Genomic DNA, 17,117 nt, shown 5'->3' on the forward strand with positions numbered 1-17,117 from the left:
CAGGTGGCCCTGGGACAGCCACACACACACACACACACACACACAACTGTTTCAGACAAGGTGTGGCTGGTTGGGGTTGGCTGAAGCAGGAAGACTTCCCAGCAGTGGGTTAGTCCCAGCCACCCTGCCAGAACCCTCCGGGGAGGACAGGGAGGGGACAGGGACCATGGAGGAGGCCCTGGGTCAGACACACAACCCCTGCTTACACTGCCACTAAAGTCAGAGCTACTTCCCGGCCCCCCAGGGGTTGCCCGCACATCCTCTCCTTAATTTTCAAGGCGTGGCTGTAAGATGGCTCTTGTCACAGCCATTATATAGCGAAGGAGACTGAGCCCAGACAGGGTCTGTCCGTGGACAGGTTCTTCTTAGTTTAACCCACTGCTTCTGCTCCAAGTAGCAGCATTTTTTCATTCCTTTCCTTTGTTCCATCTTGGCAGAAGCTATACAAAGTGAGTCCTGAAGAGTGACCCATGCCAAGCCATCCTGGGGAGGGCATCCTTCCAGGAGAAGAAATCAGCAAAGAGGAGGGGTCCCCAGGTGGGGAAGGGAAAGACTTTCTCAAAGCTGATCGTATCTCTCCCCTGTCAATGTCCTGGGTTACATGAGCCTCCCAGGGGTGACGCTGGTGACCCTGCTGAAGAAAGGTAACGTCTGGGCCAATCGATGGGGCTGGGTCTGCAGGGATCCCGTTACCTTCTTGGCCTGGGCATGGGAGGGGAAGTGGGAGAGGGGGCTGGGGACCTGGTGGTTGGAGGGAGGGTTCCAGGCCCAGGACAAGTGAAGGCTGGGCTTCAGGGCTGTAGGTGGGCTGTCGCATTTCCTTTCCTTCACCCAAGACAGAATAGGCTAGGGCCCAGTAGGGTGGAGGCCCTGCCAAAAAAAAAAAGGCTCAAGGTGATGGACAAATAGATACCCAGTTTGTTGAAGCTTTTGTTATCAGTGGAACCCACCAAGCCCGTGGGCTGGGACCTGGGGCTGCAAGAGAGGGCTACAGGGGTGACCCTCTGTGCAACTGGGCTGGCAGGCCTGATTGAGGGTGGTGAGTAACAGGCGGGAGGGTTTCAATTACATGAGCATTTCTTAAGCTTGTTCAGTCTGTAGCCCACCTGTGCCCTTGCTGGTACAAACAGCCCTTTCAGCTACCTGAGCCACCTGTTGGTGGGGGCCCCTCCTTGAACTTCACACATGCTCTCTCTCCTCCTACTCCTCCGTCTGTTTCTGTCCCTCCCTCTGTCTCTCTCTCTCTCTCTCACACACACACACCTGCTGTCATTCTCTTCCTGCAAAGTTCCCCATCGCCTCACTCCCTCCAACCATGGGAAAAGTTGGCAAAAGTGACAGAGAAAGTGGATGTATCTTGAAATCACAAGGAAGCCCATTACCAATGCTCTTTTGCAGGGATTTTCCTGGGGTTGGCTGGCTGGAATCGCAGCACTTAGCTCAGGGTCTTGCCTGCTGTGCAAACTCGAGAAACGTGCTGATTCTACTGTGGACTGCGACCCTCACCCCATCCCTGGATCACAGGCCTGGTTCCCGGGACTTGCTGCCAGGCAGAAGGTCTAATATGGGTCCCTCTGTGTGCCTGAGCCTAGCAGAGTGCCTGGCACAGGAGGCCCAGGGCTGGTGTGAGAGATACAGGGACAAGTCTTTGTGTATGGGCATGGAGCCTCCAAAGTGGTGAAACCCCTGCAGTCTTCCCCTCCCTAGTAAACTCAGGTGCCCCGATGGAGCATCTACACGTTCTCTGGCATCCTTGTCCTTCCCCACTGCCTCTGCCCAACCCCAGCCTGCTCCCTTACCTCCTGCTCAGCCTGAGTCCTCATCTATCAATTCGTAGCTATGAATGCCCAGTTGGCATCTATTTCAGATGAAAGGGATGCAAATGGCATATTTAGGAGAAGCAATGTCTGGCTTTGCCCTGAACTTAAGCAAATAAGAAAGAAAGGCCCCCTGGGAAGAATTAAGACAGGGCATGAGGGAACTTTCCGGAGAAGTTGTTGTTCAGTTGCTAAGTCGAGTGCAACTCTTTGTGACCCCCCTGAAATCAGCATGCCAGACTTCCCAGTCCCTCACTATCTCCCAGAGCATCCTCCAACTCACGTCCATTGAGTTGATGATGCCATCCAACCATCTCATCCTCTGTCATCCCCTTCATCTCCTGCCCTCAATCTTTCCCAGCATCAGGGTCTTTTCCAGTGAGTGTGCCCCTCACACCAGGTGACCAAAGTATTGGAGCCTCAGCTTCAGCATCAGTTCTTCCAATGAATATTCAAGGTTGATTTCCCATAGAATTGACTGGTTTAATCTGCTTGCAGTCCAAGGGACTCTCAAGAGTCTTCTCCACAATTCGAAAGCATCAATTCTTTGGCGCTCAGCCTTCTTCATGTTCCAACTCTCACATCAGTAGATGACTAGTGGAAAAACCATAGCTTTGACTGTACAGACCTTTGTCGGCAAAGTGATGTCTCTGCTTTTAATATGCAGTCTAGGTTTGTCATAGCTTTTCTTGATAAGAGAATATTGTATATCTTGATGGGATATGGATTACCTTGGTTTATGCATTGATCAAAAATTTTCAGACTGTACACAGAGCATCCATTTATCTCACTCTATGTAAATTAAATATTAAATCCTGATTCAAAGCATCTTAGAAGATCCAGGGATCCACTCTTCTCCACCTGACCATGTGGGCCAGGGGTTTCTCCTGGTTATTAACTCTGGGAGGGAGGAAGGATCCAGGTACAGATTGCCACGGAGGGCAGGCAGCTTGGGTCTAGGATGCTCATGAGCTGAGTGCTCCTGGGGAGTTGGGCTTTACATCAGCACAGCCCCGAGCACCAGGTCCTTCCCACAGCCAGGAGGCTCAAGGTCATGGAGAATCACACCTTGAGCCAGCAGAGCACTCTAGAGATGGGATGCTGCCCCAGGTGGCTACACAGCTGGGGGATGTGCAGTTTGGACTTGGCAGCAGGTGCCCCAAGTTCACATCCATGGCTGTCTACTTTAGGCCATGCTGAGAATAGGGTGACTGGGCTTCCCAGTGCAGGCTGGTGGCCTCTTTCATGAACTGTCTGGACTTCACCTTGGACCCAGTCCACTCCTGTTTTCTGCCAGGAGGCAGGTATTAGGTTACTGAGGAGAAACTGAGGCCAGGTAGGAGTCACCTCTGGGACCTGCTCCTGTCATTCCCGTTTAGCTCAGCTCTAGAGCGGGGAGGTGGGAGTACTCGTAGCCCCCTGTACCACTGTCTCAGAGCCTCAGGGCACTGCTCCTCACACGGCTCTGTGCTATGCGGGGTGGGCCAGCATCGCCAGGCAGGATCAAAGCTGACACAGAGACTGGCCTTTGGGTCCCAGGCATAGAGTGTCAGGGGGGGCCGGCTTTCCTGATCGCCCTTAAACGATGCCAGGTGTGAAAGCCTCATGCCAGGAGAAGCTGAGCCATCCTTGGCCGAGCTGAATGCCAGCTGCCAAAGGCCCCTAAGGAAGCCATGGATCTGGAGCATGGCCCCTTTCTGAGAGGCCTCACTGAGTGGGACAAAGAAAACGACTTCCCCGCTGCCTTGTAAAATATCATCCAGGCAACTCTTTTGCACTGATCAGAACTGATCTGGCTTCTGAATGCAGTCTTTCCCATCCTCTGCATGCCGGCCAGTCTCAGGCATCACTGTTCTGTTAGGATACACAGCTTTGAGTATGTGCCTCTACCCAGCTTTGCAGTCATCTCTGAGCTATGTGTATTTCAGGGTAGGTCAATGGGCCTCCATTTTTTCCCACCCCCACAGTACGCCTGAGGACTTTCAAACCTTTCCTTAGCAAACTCAAGGTCTTGTGGTGCCTGAGACTGTCACCCAAAGAAGGGAGGTTGCCTGCCCTGGGCCCTTTGGGGAGGATGTGTTAGAATTTAACAGGTCACTGTAACTTTCAGAGGCACTCCTGGGGTAGAGTGAGGCAGGACCCTGCCTCCACCTTCTTATAGTTGGAAATGACTGGTAAATGTCATTGGTCACATACAGTTCAGGCTCTTAGTAAAAAATCTTTTTTTTTTTTTTTTTTAATTTATGGTACTTGTGTCCAGTATTTTTGCCTGGAGAATCCCATGGACGAGGAGCCTGGCGGGCTAAAGTCCATGGCGTTGCAAAGAGTCGGACACAATGGAAGCGACTTAGCACGCACGCATACACATATCCAACTCTTAGCATGTTAGGTTTCAACTGTTAACTAGAAGCCTGGGGTTCCTGCAATGAAAGCTTGACTGGGACCAAGTTCCACTGAGTGGGACCCAACTACTGATGGTTTTGCCAGTCAGCAATGCCAAGGCCAGGGGTCTTTGGATCCCACTGAGAAAGGCTTTCAGCTCTCTGCATGTGTCTGGGTGGTTATCTATGCCCTACTTTCATCCCTTGGTTTATTTATCAGGATCCGTTTGCCTCCATTGCACACCATTGCCTTCTTTCCACTTCTGGAGAGTCAAATGGAGCCAGCAAGGAAGAGGCACAGGGTGGGAGTGGCAACCCCAGGGCAGAGTTTCACCCACTGGTCTCGTAACCCCAGGCACAGGGCACTCGGACAGCCAGTTGAATATTCGGACAGCCCCAAGGAGAGCCTTTAGGTGCTACACACTTGAACTTAACCTTCAAATACCAGAAGATTCTGGGGAGACACTGAAGTCTGTTCAGTGACTGTTGAATCACTAATCACATAAATGATTTAGCGGCCCATGTAAGCCTGGAGAAAAAGAGTCCAATACCTTTTTCTTGCTCTTCAGCCCTGGAATATCAGTCTGCAGTCAAATTGCAACCACAAATGTCCAGAGATCTCCCTCCAGCCCCTTAGAGTGTAATGATCCCAGGTGACCCCATATCCTGACTCATCACCATTCCCACATTGACATTTCCATACATTTTTATGGGAAGTTAACAATTTAAAGTGAAGTCAGAACACAAGAAGGGAGATAAGATTTACAAAGGATATAAGGGAGGAAGAGTAAGAAAAGAGAGGAAGAGAAGAGAGAGGTCAAATGGTAGGAGAGCAGTGACAGAGAAGAAGACGAAGAGGAAGAGAATTACCTGGGGATGTGGGAAGCAGGAGGAAACTGCCCAGAGGTACTCACGTGTTGTGGAGCACACACCAGCCACAGTGGGGGTCGCCCGAGCCAAGGCACTCGCTGCAGCTCTGATACTGACCACAGGACTCCACAGGGACTCTGGTGAGCTAGGACAGGACCACAGGAGAGACAGAGGTCAAGATTTTGTAGAACAGCCTGTAGTCTACCAGGAATTGATATTATCTCATCGGGTGTATCATCTAAGACTGTGCGGTAGCAGGTAGGGGCCTAGAACCCCAGATCCAAAAGAGACCTGGAGGGATTGTATTTGAGCAGATGGCTGCATAAGCTTCGGTTATTTTCTTAGAAGTCCCTGGGAATAGACGCCAAATAATTTATATCACATTGTTATCAAAGATATTTATATCCTGTACATTTAAATTTTCCCACCATCCAAACCCTCAAATATCGCTACAAACATGCAATTCATCACACATTTCTCTCTTATCAATGTAATCACCATAGATGCTTCTTCTTTCTCCATTCATGTTTCTCTTTCACCCCCCTTCCCAGACCTTCTCCTTCAAGTTTCATCATTTTTGTGGTTCCGGAGAGCATTGCACCCAAATCCAGTACCTTCCTCTCTCTCTGTAACAAGGTGTAATCCACTCGCTTCATGCTGTCATCTGCCCACTCTCTCTTTCTCATAATGTTGGCCAACTGGCTGGCAGAGTTGTTCACTCTGGTGCTTTTAAAGAGCAGCTGTTGCTATTTCTCTTCCTACCCGCATTCTTTTCCTGACTAGAGGCTTCCTCTCCAACCCCAAAACTTTATCTTCACTTTCACCAGCCACTTGTTAATGTAAAATGTTCCACATGACATTTCTGTTTGGCCCAAATGCTTCTATTTCCTGCATCCCCATAAAGATCTTTTGAATTTCTTTGTTCTCTAACATAGCTTTGCCCCAATGTCTTCTGACATGATTTCTCAGGGCCTGAGAGATAGGAGGTACTTAATAATGATACACAGGATCAAATGGAATTTTAATTTTCTTCCTAGAGCCTTGGTCTTTCTTCTCCACTTTTACCAGTTTCTTCTTTACAAAAAGGTTCTATTTTTTGGTAATCATTCTTTTCCATTTGGGATACCTTTTTAACTCAGTGGAGGACTTCTTACCTAATCTTTCAGCTTGAGTTAAGAGAATTTGATGTGCTTATCCTTTTTTTTTTTTCAAACTTTGTATTTTGTATTAGGGTATAGGCAACTATGGGCTTCCCAGGTGGAGACAGTGGTAAAGAACCTACCTACCAATGCAGGAGACATGAGAGACTCAGGTTTGATCCCTGGGTTGGGAAGATCCCCTGGAGGAGGGCATGGCAACCCACTCCCGAATTCTTGCCTGGAGAATCCCATGAACAGAGGAGCCTAGTGGGCTACAGTCCATGGGGTCACAGAGAGTTGGACTAGGCAATAGCACCCCACTCCAGTACTCTTGCCTGGAAAACCCCATGGACAGAGGAGCCTGGTAGGCTTCAGTCCACGGGGTTGCTAAGAGTCAGACGTGACTGAGTGACTTCACTTTCACTTTTCACTTTCATGCATTGGAAAAGGAAATGGCAACCCACTCCAGTGTTCTTGCCTGGAGAATCCCAGGGATGGGGGAGCCTGGTGGGCCGCCGTCTATGGGGTCGCACAGAGTCGGACACGACTGAAGCGACTTAGCAGTAGCAAAGTGACTTAGCATGCATGTACACATAGGCGATTATATCACAGCATTAACAATGTTGTGATGGTTTCAGGTGAACAGCATAGGAACTCAGCCATACATATACATGAATCCACATATATCCATTTTCCCCTAAACTCCCGTCCCATCCAGGCTGGTTATCCTTTTTAATTTCTTGCCATCAGACAGTAGACATGGTGAAGGATAAATCACCTGACCTGGCTGAGCCTCTGTGCTTTATGAGCAAATGCAGAGGCTGTGTGTTCCCTGCTGCTTCATGGGACATCTGCCTCCATAAAATTATGTAGCACTTGGCAGGGGCTACTTGTAACTCAAGCACAGGCGAACTGGCACCAGAGTCTGCTCAATTAGTCTCAGAACTCTTTCGGAATTAATAATTCATTAATTGTTACTTTCCAATCCCACATGATTTCTTTTTCTTTTCTACTTTAATTTTCTTCCTCCCTTTATGTATCTGTCCTGTTTTCTCACGTGCCTGTTGGGCAATCTTAATGACCACCATGTGTGTTCACTTCTTCCAAGGTACCTTTTAGCTTCCTGCTCCTGTACAGATTTGCCCTGGGCCTTGGTGGTCCTTTCTCCACACTCTCAGGTATCTTTTTGCACATTTGGAAGTTTATCTTTCCTTCTATGACCTCTCACGCCATCAGCCTGGGCTGTGCCTCAGCTCCGTGTATATACAGCCTTTCCATTTTCATAATTGATCCTGACAATCAGCCTCTTACAAATTACACCCCTGACTCTACACATAGCCAGAAACTGACCTGCTTCCTGTTGCCTCTTTCATTTCCTTACCTACCCATTAAATGGGCATAGACACTGGTCATGTAAGCATATGAATAACGGTACCCAGACCGAAGCACATGGACTCCTAGGAATTCACAAGTGGTAATGAGATCCACAGCTATTCTTAATATTTCCAAAAGCCCAATGGAAATTGGATTGTTGCTGTTTTCTGTTTGTGTGCATACTCTGTGATGTATTTGCCTTATTAAAAATAGGAAATATATTATTACTTAATAAATACAGTTGGTTTAGTAGGCAAAAATCTTTCAAAACTGGATGTCTAGTGATGAAAAAAGTAATAAAGGGGACCAGAGATGATGAAAGTTGGTAACATAAGCACATAATAACGTTTTCATATGTTCCAGCTGCTTGTCTAGCACTCCATATTTTGCACAGGCTTAAAGAGGAAATCACGGCTTGCTCAATCAAAAGCATTTTCTTGGTCTAAACTTAATTAATATCCTCCTTGGTTTCTCCCAGGGACATGGTCTGTAATCTGTCTCAGATGGCCATGCCATGGGATTCTGGGGTGTACAACACATGAAGCCAGCTGCTTGCTGAATCTGATCTCCTCCAAAGCCTTTATATTCACATTTCTAAAAACATCTTGCAACCGGTATTTAATAATATCACTACCCGGAATTGTTAGATAGCAACACCGATTCAATGCACATGAGTTTGAGCAAACTCTGGGATATAGTGAAGGACAGGGAAGCCTGGCGTGCTGAAGTTCTTGAGGTTGCCAAGAATCAGACATGACTTAGCGACTGAACAACAAAACCACCAACTGGAATTGTAAAGCCTCTCCTCTGTTGATTTTAAACAAGAGTCATTTACGTTTGGTTGGAAAGAGTGTATGAGCCTTTGGAGCTGGGTTCAAGTCCTGGTTTCACTATTTACTGGCAATGAGGTCTTATTGTCTCTGAGTCCCATTTTTTCCCTTATCTTTCAACATGGAGATAAAGGTCCCCATCAATTCAGACTCCCCATCAATTTTGGACACTACTGAATGACTAACACTTTCACTTTCTTTCACTTTGTGAATGATCAAACACATCATAAGAGAAAGTTTTTATTACTGTCATCTTTGTCATCAATAGTGTTAGTTGCTCAGTCGTGTCCAACTCTTTGCAACCCCATGGACTGTATGTAGCCTGCCAGGCTCTTCCGTCCATGGGATTCTCCAGGCAAGAATACTGGAGTGGGTTGCCATTTCCTCCTTCAGGGGATCTTCCCCACCCAGGGATTGAACTCAGGTCTCTGGCGTTGCAGGCAATTTATTTACCCTCTGAGCCATCAGGGAAGCCCAAGCTTGGGGCGGGGGGAGGGGGGGTTGGGTCTAAGTAAAAGTACATAGTAACAGCATGGATCACAAGTCCCTTGAAAGTCTATGATCTGACAGGTTAGGTTAGGTTAGTAGTTCTAATTCCCCAGGCAGTTACAGAATGGTGAAAGAGACCAGAAAAGCTGACCGAGAAAGGAAAGTTGTCATTAATACTCACTCTTTACCACCCTGTCACTTTACTTCTTCCTCCCCCATCACCCCAAAACTGCCCTGACAGCCTTCCTAGGCCTCATGAACTTGGCCAGGAGTTTAATGCCAAGAAGAACTTCCTCCTTGAACTGTGATGTTTGCTCCTAAACCATCCATTGCTTCATCCTGGCCCGGCTTCCTGGATTTATTCTACCATCTATTATATCCATTAGGAACTTTTTTTTTTTTTGCTTTTCATCAGGGCAATCCCTGTAGAAGGAAGTCCTGGGAAGTTATTATGCTACCTAACTTCCTTTCACCTTTTCTTAGAGGCTCTTTCTACCTGTATGTTCAGTCATTTGTTATTACTCTTCTGAACTTTACCTAGGTTTTCTCCATTCTCCTCAAAGAACGGGTGCTAAAACAGAGGAACCACCAGGATTCTGACAGTCCACATAGAAGAGCTGCCATTATTTACAAGCTGAGTGCCGCCTCCCTTCACCTTTGCAGGACTTTCACAAAGAAAGCCAGGCTCAGAGAAATGTCCAAAGTCCCACTTTCAGGCAGTATTCTCCAGCATGACCACCTCTCCAAGGGGGACCCCATAACTCCCAATCTACATCATTGCTTTGCCTCACTCCCCACCCCATGTAATTTGGAGAGCATCAGAAATTTGCCTGACACTTTAAATAGCTTTTGAAAATTAGATTTAGCCCACCATCTATCTGGGTGCCATTCTGTACCCTAACAACTCTGGTTACTGGCCACACCTTGCTAGGAAGCTGCACAGGTGGTCGATAGATTCGGAGTCACCTTGGCACTAGGATCCTCTCTCCCCAGACATGCAACTTCTCCACCTGCGCCTGACAGTGAACAAAGCCGCCTCTTCCATCCCCCATCTCCACTCCTCTCCTGACCCTGGAACACAAACCACTCCAGATGCAGAGCCACGATTAATTAAAAGCACCCCACGCTGATTAAAGTCTTCAGCTACAGCGCCAGGCATGCTAATTAACCAGGTGAGGGAATTCAGGCCACAGGAAGAGGTGAAAAAAGAAAGTCATGGAAGGGGGCTTCTGCTTGGAGAACAAGTCAGATAGCAACGTGACATATCTAGAGATGAGTGGACCCTAGTGGCGGATGGTCTCAGAGACCACAGACAAGAGAGGGCTGTCTCCCCTGGCCACTGGACTCTAGGACAGGTGCTGACTTAGGGGTTCAATTGCCCCCTCATTGCTTCTAGAGACAGGAGCACCGAACCCCACCAGCCACTGCCTCTCAGGACCTTGGTCTGTGTCTACACCATGCTGGGAGAGAGTGGGGCTCCTGGGGTGGAAGGTTCTAGTAGGGCAGTCTTCCTGACCCATTCTGTCAGCTTTAGGCAAAAACCTATTGGGCAGTTTGGCAGTTCCTCAAAAAACTAAACTTAGAATTTATCATACTACCTAGTAATTCTAATTCTGGGTACATATTCCCAAAGAATTGAAAGCAGGGACTTGAACTTATATACCAATATTCATAGCAACATTATTCACTATAGCCCGAAGGTAGACACCCAAGTACCCATGGACAGATGAATGGATACTGAAATGTATAAAAAAAATGAATGGATAAATAAAATGTGGAATATACACACAATTAAACATTATTCAGCCTCAGAAAGGAAGGAAATTCAGACTACAGCATGGATGAACCTTAAAAACATTATTCTAAGTGAAATAAGTCAGTCACAAAAAGACAAATATTGCATGATGCCACTTATATGAGATCCAGAATAGTCAAATCCATAGAGACAGAAAATAAAAAGTGGTTGCCAGGGGCTGAGGGAAAGGGAATAGGGAGTTAGTATTTAATAGGCAGTTTGAGTGGAGAAGGCAATGGCAACCCACTCCAGTACTCTCGCCTGGAAAATCCCAAGGGCGGAGGAGCCTGGTAGGCTGCAGTCCACGGGGTCACTAAGAGTCGGACATGACTGAGCGACTTCACTTTCACTTTTCACTTTCCTGCATTGGAGAAGGAAATGGCAACCCACTCCAGTGTTCTTGCCTGGAGAATCCCAGGGACGGGGGAGCCTGCTGGGCTGCTGTCTATGGAGTTGCACAGAGTTGGACACGACTGAAGCGACTTAGCAGCAGCAGCAGGCAGTTTGGGAAGAAAGGGTTGTAGCACAAGGAGAATGCACTTGATGATACCAAACACCTAAAATGGATAAGATGGCAAATTTATGTGAGGTGTATTTTACCATAATAAAAAAATTTAAAAAACACTATTGGCTGGATATAAGAACACCTATTTCCTGCCTAGGAGCCTGGATCAAGGGGGAGAAGCTTTCTGTTGGTAGACTGATAATAAATTCATATGCATGAAATATTCTGAGATCCTTGAGTGAAAAGATAGACATCATTATTCAATTTAATCTCAAATGGACAAAAGAATTTGGGATGAATGTCTCTTATCGTGTATTGTCATGTAAGTGGACCTGTCACTCTCAAGCTCTGCACCTCTGTTTCCTGATTTGGAAAAATAATGTCTTAGTCTTGTTCCATCCAGAACCATGCTTCACATCTCACCCCTTCCAAGAGGCACAGGGGAGAGGTTTGGAATTCACACACTTCCTGTGTGGTCAAATGGCCCCTGGTTTTATCAAATTGTCCTCAAATTCAGCCTCTGCCTCAGCATTTCTCATCCCTAATTATGACCAGGAACATGTGCGTGCTCATCTCTATCTCCCCTCCATGACCTTCCTGGGAATCACAACGGTTTGCTCTATCCTTTGACCACCAAGGTAAACTTCCCTGAATAATACAGTGTAGTTGTGTCTGCTTTGAAACTATGCTCAATAGACTCATCATCTCTACTCTTTTATCTGTCCAGCCCCATGAACAAGACCATGAAGTTACAAAACAATGACCCGGGATAGGAAGACAAGGAGTGACTGACAGCAGAGCAAAGAAGCCCACACAGGAGTTCAATTCATGACCTTGGTCTTTATCAGCTTCTTCACTCTAATCAATGGAACCTATTCTCTGCTGGGCCTGGGGCCTGGGTGTGCTCTTGGCAGTTGGAGGAATTTTCTCAGTTGCCTTGAGTTCTGGCCCCTACAGCCCAGCCCCTGTCCAGTTTCCCTGATATTCTGAAAGATGCTTTCCTCCAGCAGTAGGGTCCCACTCTGCCTGTTACTGTTAACTTTGCAAAGGGTGCCTGCTGTTCTGCTGATTACATTCAGGAATGTTCCATACATAGAGCATCCAGTCTGTGTGTATACCTCTAATTTGTTTAAGCATTTGACATTCTGGTCTAAATGTGAGTTATTGCTCCATCTCTCCTCTTATAATTGGATGCTAATGCTACAGTAGATACACTGAGCCTGATGGTGGGAGTTAATTTAAATGTCCAAAGGCTTCGTAAGTACCCAATTTCCTTCAAAATTGTCAAAAAAGAAAAAAATGAGGCAAGATGATGCATTAAGAAACTCCGAGAGGCTGCTGCGAGCTGTCAACCTGTGGGGATGCTGTGCCTGGTCCACCGTCCCCTGTGCTGTTCCGTCTCCTGTCCCCAAGCAAAGGAAGGAGAGTTGGGCAAAGTCCGTCCTTGTGTAGAAAATTATTAACTCAGCAATATGTACGGGAGTTAGCATCATGGTCTCGGGAAAGCCTAAGTACCTCCTTTGGTGGCCTGTGATTGCCTCTCCAGGCTTTGTTTCTGCTGTCATGGGGCTATGAAGGGGTTTTGGAAAGCCCTGTCTCCCCTTGATGGCCTCTAAGCCCCTCACTGCCAGGACATGAACTTGTGGTGGCTGAGCACTGGTCCAGGAAGCTGTGTTTATTTCCTGTCACTCTAGGTGCCTGGAACACAGTCACTCATATCCTCTTTGCTCAGAAAGTGAAAGTCGCTCAGTCGTGTCCACGTCCGACTCTTTGCAACCCCATGGACTATACAGTCCATGGAATTCTCCAGGCCAGAATACTGGAGTGGATAGCCTTTCTCTTCTCCAGGGGATCTTCCAAACCCGGGGACTGAACCCAGGTCTCCCGCATTGCAGGCAGATTCTTTACCAGCTGAGCCACCAGGGAAGCCAAATACCTTTGCTCAGAGGTGGCAGGTATTTCTCCACTTGGCAGGCTGGCAAGAGAGGCTGGGGTCAGAAGGCTGGTCACAGGCTCTGGCAGACTGTGTTCTGAGGCCCAACTCTTTACTTCCCTAAAGTAGCCTCTGACACCCCCATGCTTATTCCTACCTGACTTCATGGTAAATGGAGAGGTGGAGTGTTCTTCCCACCCTTTGACCCTGGGCTTGGCCTCAGGACTGAATCTGGCCCAGGGGATGGCAGCAAGCACAGGGCAATGGTTTGAGATATGCCCATGTGCTTGGTCTTGCCCTCCATGCTTCTGCCACTGCCATGAAGAGAGCTTCCCCAGGTAGCCGCTTCCTCTTCTGCAAAATGAACCCATGTGGAGAGACCTGAACTCAACCCCCAGAAAGGAAAGGAATCCAGCTGCTGTGGCAGCTTCAAGCAGAACTGCCTCACTTAGCCTAGATCAGCTGATGTGCAAAGGATCTGCAGGTCTGTGAGAATGAGAATCAATGCTTACTATTATATGCTACTGAGTTTGGGGGTGGTTTGTTACACAGCGTTTTGGGGACAATAGCTAACTAATACACAGGTCCGATATGCAGAAAGAAAGTCACACCTGGGTGCAAAGGTGTGAAGGGGAGAGGCTGAATGCGGAGGGGTAAGGTGGCAATGTGGTACAGGTAGTTTCAATCCTGAGCACCAGACAGGTCTACATAAACACTCAGGTTATATGCATTTGGTACCATGTAGGAGAGATTATTAAAAACTGGGACTAACTTGACAAATGAATCTTCCTAGTATATCCTGTGCTGACCAAACTCTCTATGACCATAGATCTGTAGACCTCAGGGAGGCACGGGCCCTGAGCAAAATGCCTGAAAAGACTCCGGACAGAGACTATGGCTCTGCAGAGGTGGAGAGCTGACTGGAAGCATGGATGCTTGCAGGACTCTCTGTTCTGACCTCCTGGCGGCTCCAGTGCCAGGAAATGATTTTATCTACTTGGAGTAATAAAAGCTCCTCAGGAATAATTTGCCTTGAACTTTGCAATTTCTTCTGCTTGCCTTCTGGCCAGCGGGCTCACTCACCAGGGGCCTCACTTACTTGAGAGCAGACTGATGCCCGGGATCAAGGGCATCATCACCACTGTCCCCACCTGCCTCTCGGCAGGGGGTTCCGGGGTCAAGTTCGTTCATAAATACTCATAACTAGCAAGGATGACAGCCCCAGAGCACAAGGCTTGGGGGCTGAGGTCCCAAGCTCTCATCCCTTCTGGGTGTCTGGGTGACCTTGGACAAACCCTCTCCCTTCCTTATGCCTCCCTGCTCTCATTTTCAGATCAGAGGACCCAGGCCTCCTCTACCTCAGAGAATCTGTCACAAAATACTACTAATACAAATAGTCTGGGAAGCTCTTTGCAAATAAAAAGTAGCAGATGTTGCGAAGGGCTGCAATTTGCTGCTATTAATAAGTATAAATGCCTAATAGGAAGCCAGTTTGCTCTGGGAACTCGGACAGCCAAGGAGCGAGCTTGACGCCGGAATCATCAACATATGCTGCTCCTCATTAGCAAATGGCAGTAGCTGGGCCAGGAGCGCTCTATGCGATTTCTGCAGCCTTGAGAAATTACCCCACCCTCCTGCCTCCCGGTGTGGGCTGCGCCACAATGGCCTGCCTTCTCTTCAGCCAGACCCCTCACCAAGCGAGGAGCCATCCCTTTCCCTGCTGCACAGATGGAAAAGCCACAACCCAGAGAGGCTGAGCAGCTTGCTCAAGGTCACACAGCAGGGCGGCGGCCAAGGTGGAAACTGAAATGAAGCCGGGGCAGCCTGCATCCGGCCAGCACACACCCATTGCCTGCACACAGGTCAGGGGACTGAGAAACCACTAGTCTCTCCACCGAACCCAGGTTCCAGGGTTGAGAATTCCATAGCATTGGAGGCTGCTGACTGTAAACGAGGAAGGTTTGGCTGAATTCAGGGGCCAAGGGGCCCCTTCACGGGGGCAAAGAGGTCTATCATTGACTAGGCACCCTAAAAAGAGGCCGATAGCAGGTCTCAGCAAACCCTCCTTTTCCAGGTAGGTCCCTCGGCTCCTTTTAAGCATGGTTGGAGAGGACAACAGAGTTTGGAATCCTTTCTCTCAGAGCCAAGTAGAAGCAGAGATTTGGGGGAAAGGCAAACCTGGATTTGAATCCTGGATCCGCCACTTCCTGTGTGACTTGGACAATTTACTTAACCTCTTTGAGTCTCCTTTCCCTTATCTAGGGATGAGAGGGAGTGCACTGAAGGGTTGTTTTGGGGATGCACTGAGATGACAGATACAAACAAGTTAGTGCAATGCCAAGAACAACTCTTCCAGCATCCTTTCTCAGGTGAAATGCCCCCCTGAGGGGTGGTGTGAAGTCATCTTTAGCCCACCACACTTGGCTCTCAGCTCAGGCACAGCAAATGAGAATTAATGAGCAAGACAGTGAAGGCTTCCATTCACGAATGAATGAAGAAATAAACTTGGTTCCTGTCAAGCTCCTACATATCCCAAGGACCCCATGGAGATCAATGACTTGACAGTCTCGGCTACCCTCCCCTCAAATTTATAATTTCTGGATTATTGCCACAAGTTTGTCGCTTTGAGTAAAGGTCAAATTCTTGGCCCTCTCTGGGCTCTCATTCACAATGAGCTCAGGAGACCCTGCAAGGTGGGCCAATCCGGTGCATCTGATAGAGGAGATGGGCAGTCAGCACACCCACATCCTGCCCAGAAAGACCCCACACCCAAAATGTGAGTGAGAAAATACCCAGGATTGGAGGAGTGTTTCACAGGGTTAATAGCAGAAGGGGGGTGTTCTTGTTGTTCTGTCTCTAAGTCATGTGTGACTCTTTGTGAGCCCATGGACTGCAGCATGCCAAGATTCCCTGTCCTTCACTATCTCCCAGAGCTTGCTCAAACGCAGGTCCATTGAGGCGGTAATGTCATCCAACAATCTCCTCCTCTATCGCCCCTTCTCCTCCTGTCTTCAGTCTTTCCCAGCACCAGGATCTTTTCCAATGAGTCGGCTCTGAGCATCAGGTGGCCAAAGAAGGGGGACAGCCAGAAACAACCTAGCTGCCAGTCCCCTCACTTTTTCAGGTGAAGCTCAGCTGCTGCAGCGTTTGTCCAGGGCCACATGGCTACCAACATTACCCTTTGACACCCAGCCCCTAGATACAGGCTCCTGCCCAAGACATCTGCTCATGACCTAGCCCTAGGGTCCGGGATGAAGGAGGAGGCGGAGCCCTGGACTCACACCCAGGGAAAGAGGAATGTGAACCTCTCTCCCCACCCCACCCCTGAGGCCAGCAGGTGGGAAGGAGCCTTTGTCCTGGGATCAAAGTGCTGCTTCGGGTCCAGCCATCTTTCATCGGGCTCCGCAGACAGACCATGGCCCCATCCAAGTGGGGACTGGGGACCTGCTGGTGTGAGTTTCCCAAACTCAGCCTGCTCAAGGGGGGCCTTTGTTCCTACAGTCAAGAAGGGGATGGAGGAGGGGCTGGCGTGGTGACACCTTTATCCAGGCCTGGTTGCTGAGCCAAGCGAATTTTGAGGCATATGCCGAGACCCTCTGGCTCGCTGGCACAGCTCTTTGTGGGAAGTGGCAGGGCAGGCCTCCTCCACCCAGCACCCAGGCTTCACTCTAACTGCCTTCTGTCGAGGGCAGTGCTGGTAGCATCGCCAGCAAAGGTCTGACTGTTCAGGCCCAAGAGTGGCTGTGGGCAAATCACACGCTGATGTGAATGAGTGCACAGTGGCCCAAGCGTGTATGCCCAGACACATGTGCCTGGTAACAGGGGTGGTGTTTGCACGCATCTACGGGCAGAGGTTTTCTGGACCATGGGAGCAGCTTTGCAAGCCAATACGGCTGTTCTTGCAGAACCCCTTTCTGGTGAGGTGGCTCCTTTGGACAGCAGACAAACATCTTCCTTCAAAACAAGGAATTCGACCCTGGGAAA

General features: G+C 48.6%; 1 protein-coding gene across 2 annotated transcripts in view; it reads right to left on the reverse strand.

Moving 5' to 3' along the window:
* Positions 1–17,117, reverse strand: part of PLXNA4 (plexin A4) — a 482,520-nt gene that overhangs the window by 107,137 nt on the left and 358,266 nt on the right. For both annotated transcript variants that reach the window (XM_005205749.3, NM_001191504.3), the window contains one exon: positions 5,113–5,213. In XM_005205749.3, coding sequence (XP_005205806.1) covers positions 5,113–5,213 — 101 coding nt within the window. The remainder of the gene's footprint in view (positions 1–5,112; positions 5,214–17,117) is intronic.

This window comes from Bos taurus, chromosome 4 (assembly GCF_002263795.3).
Source record: "Bos taurus isolate L1 Dominette 01449 registration number 42190680 breed Hereford chromosome 4, ARS-UCD2.0, whole genome shotgun sequence".
NCBI lineage: Eukaryota > Metazoa > Chordata > Mammalia > Artiodactyla > Bovidae > Bos > Bos taurus.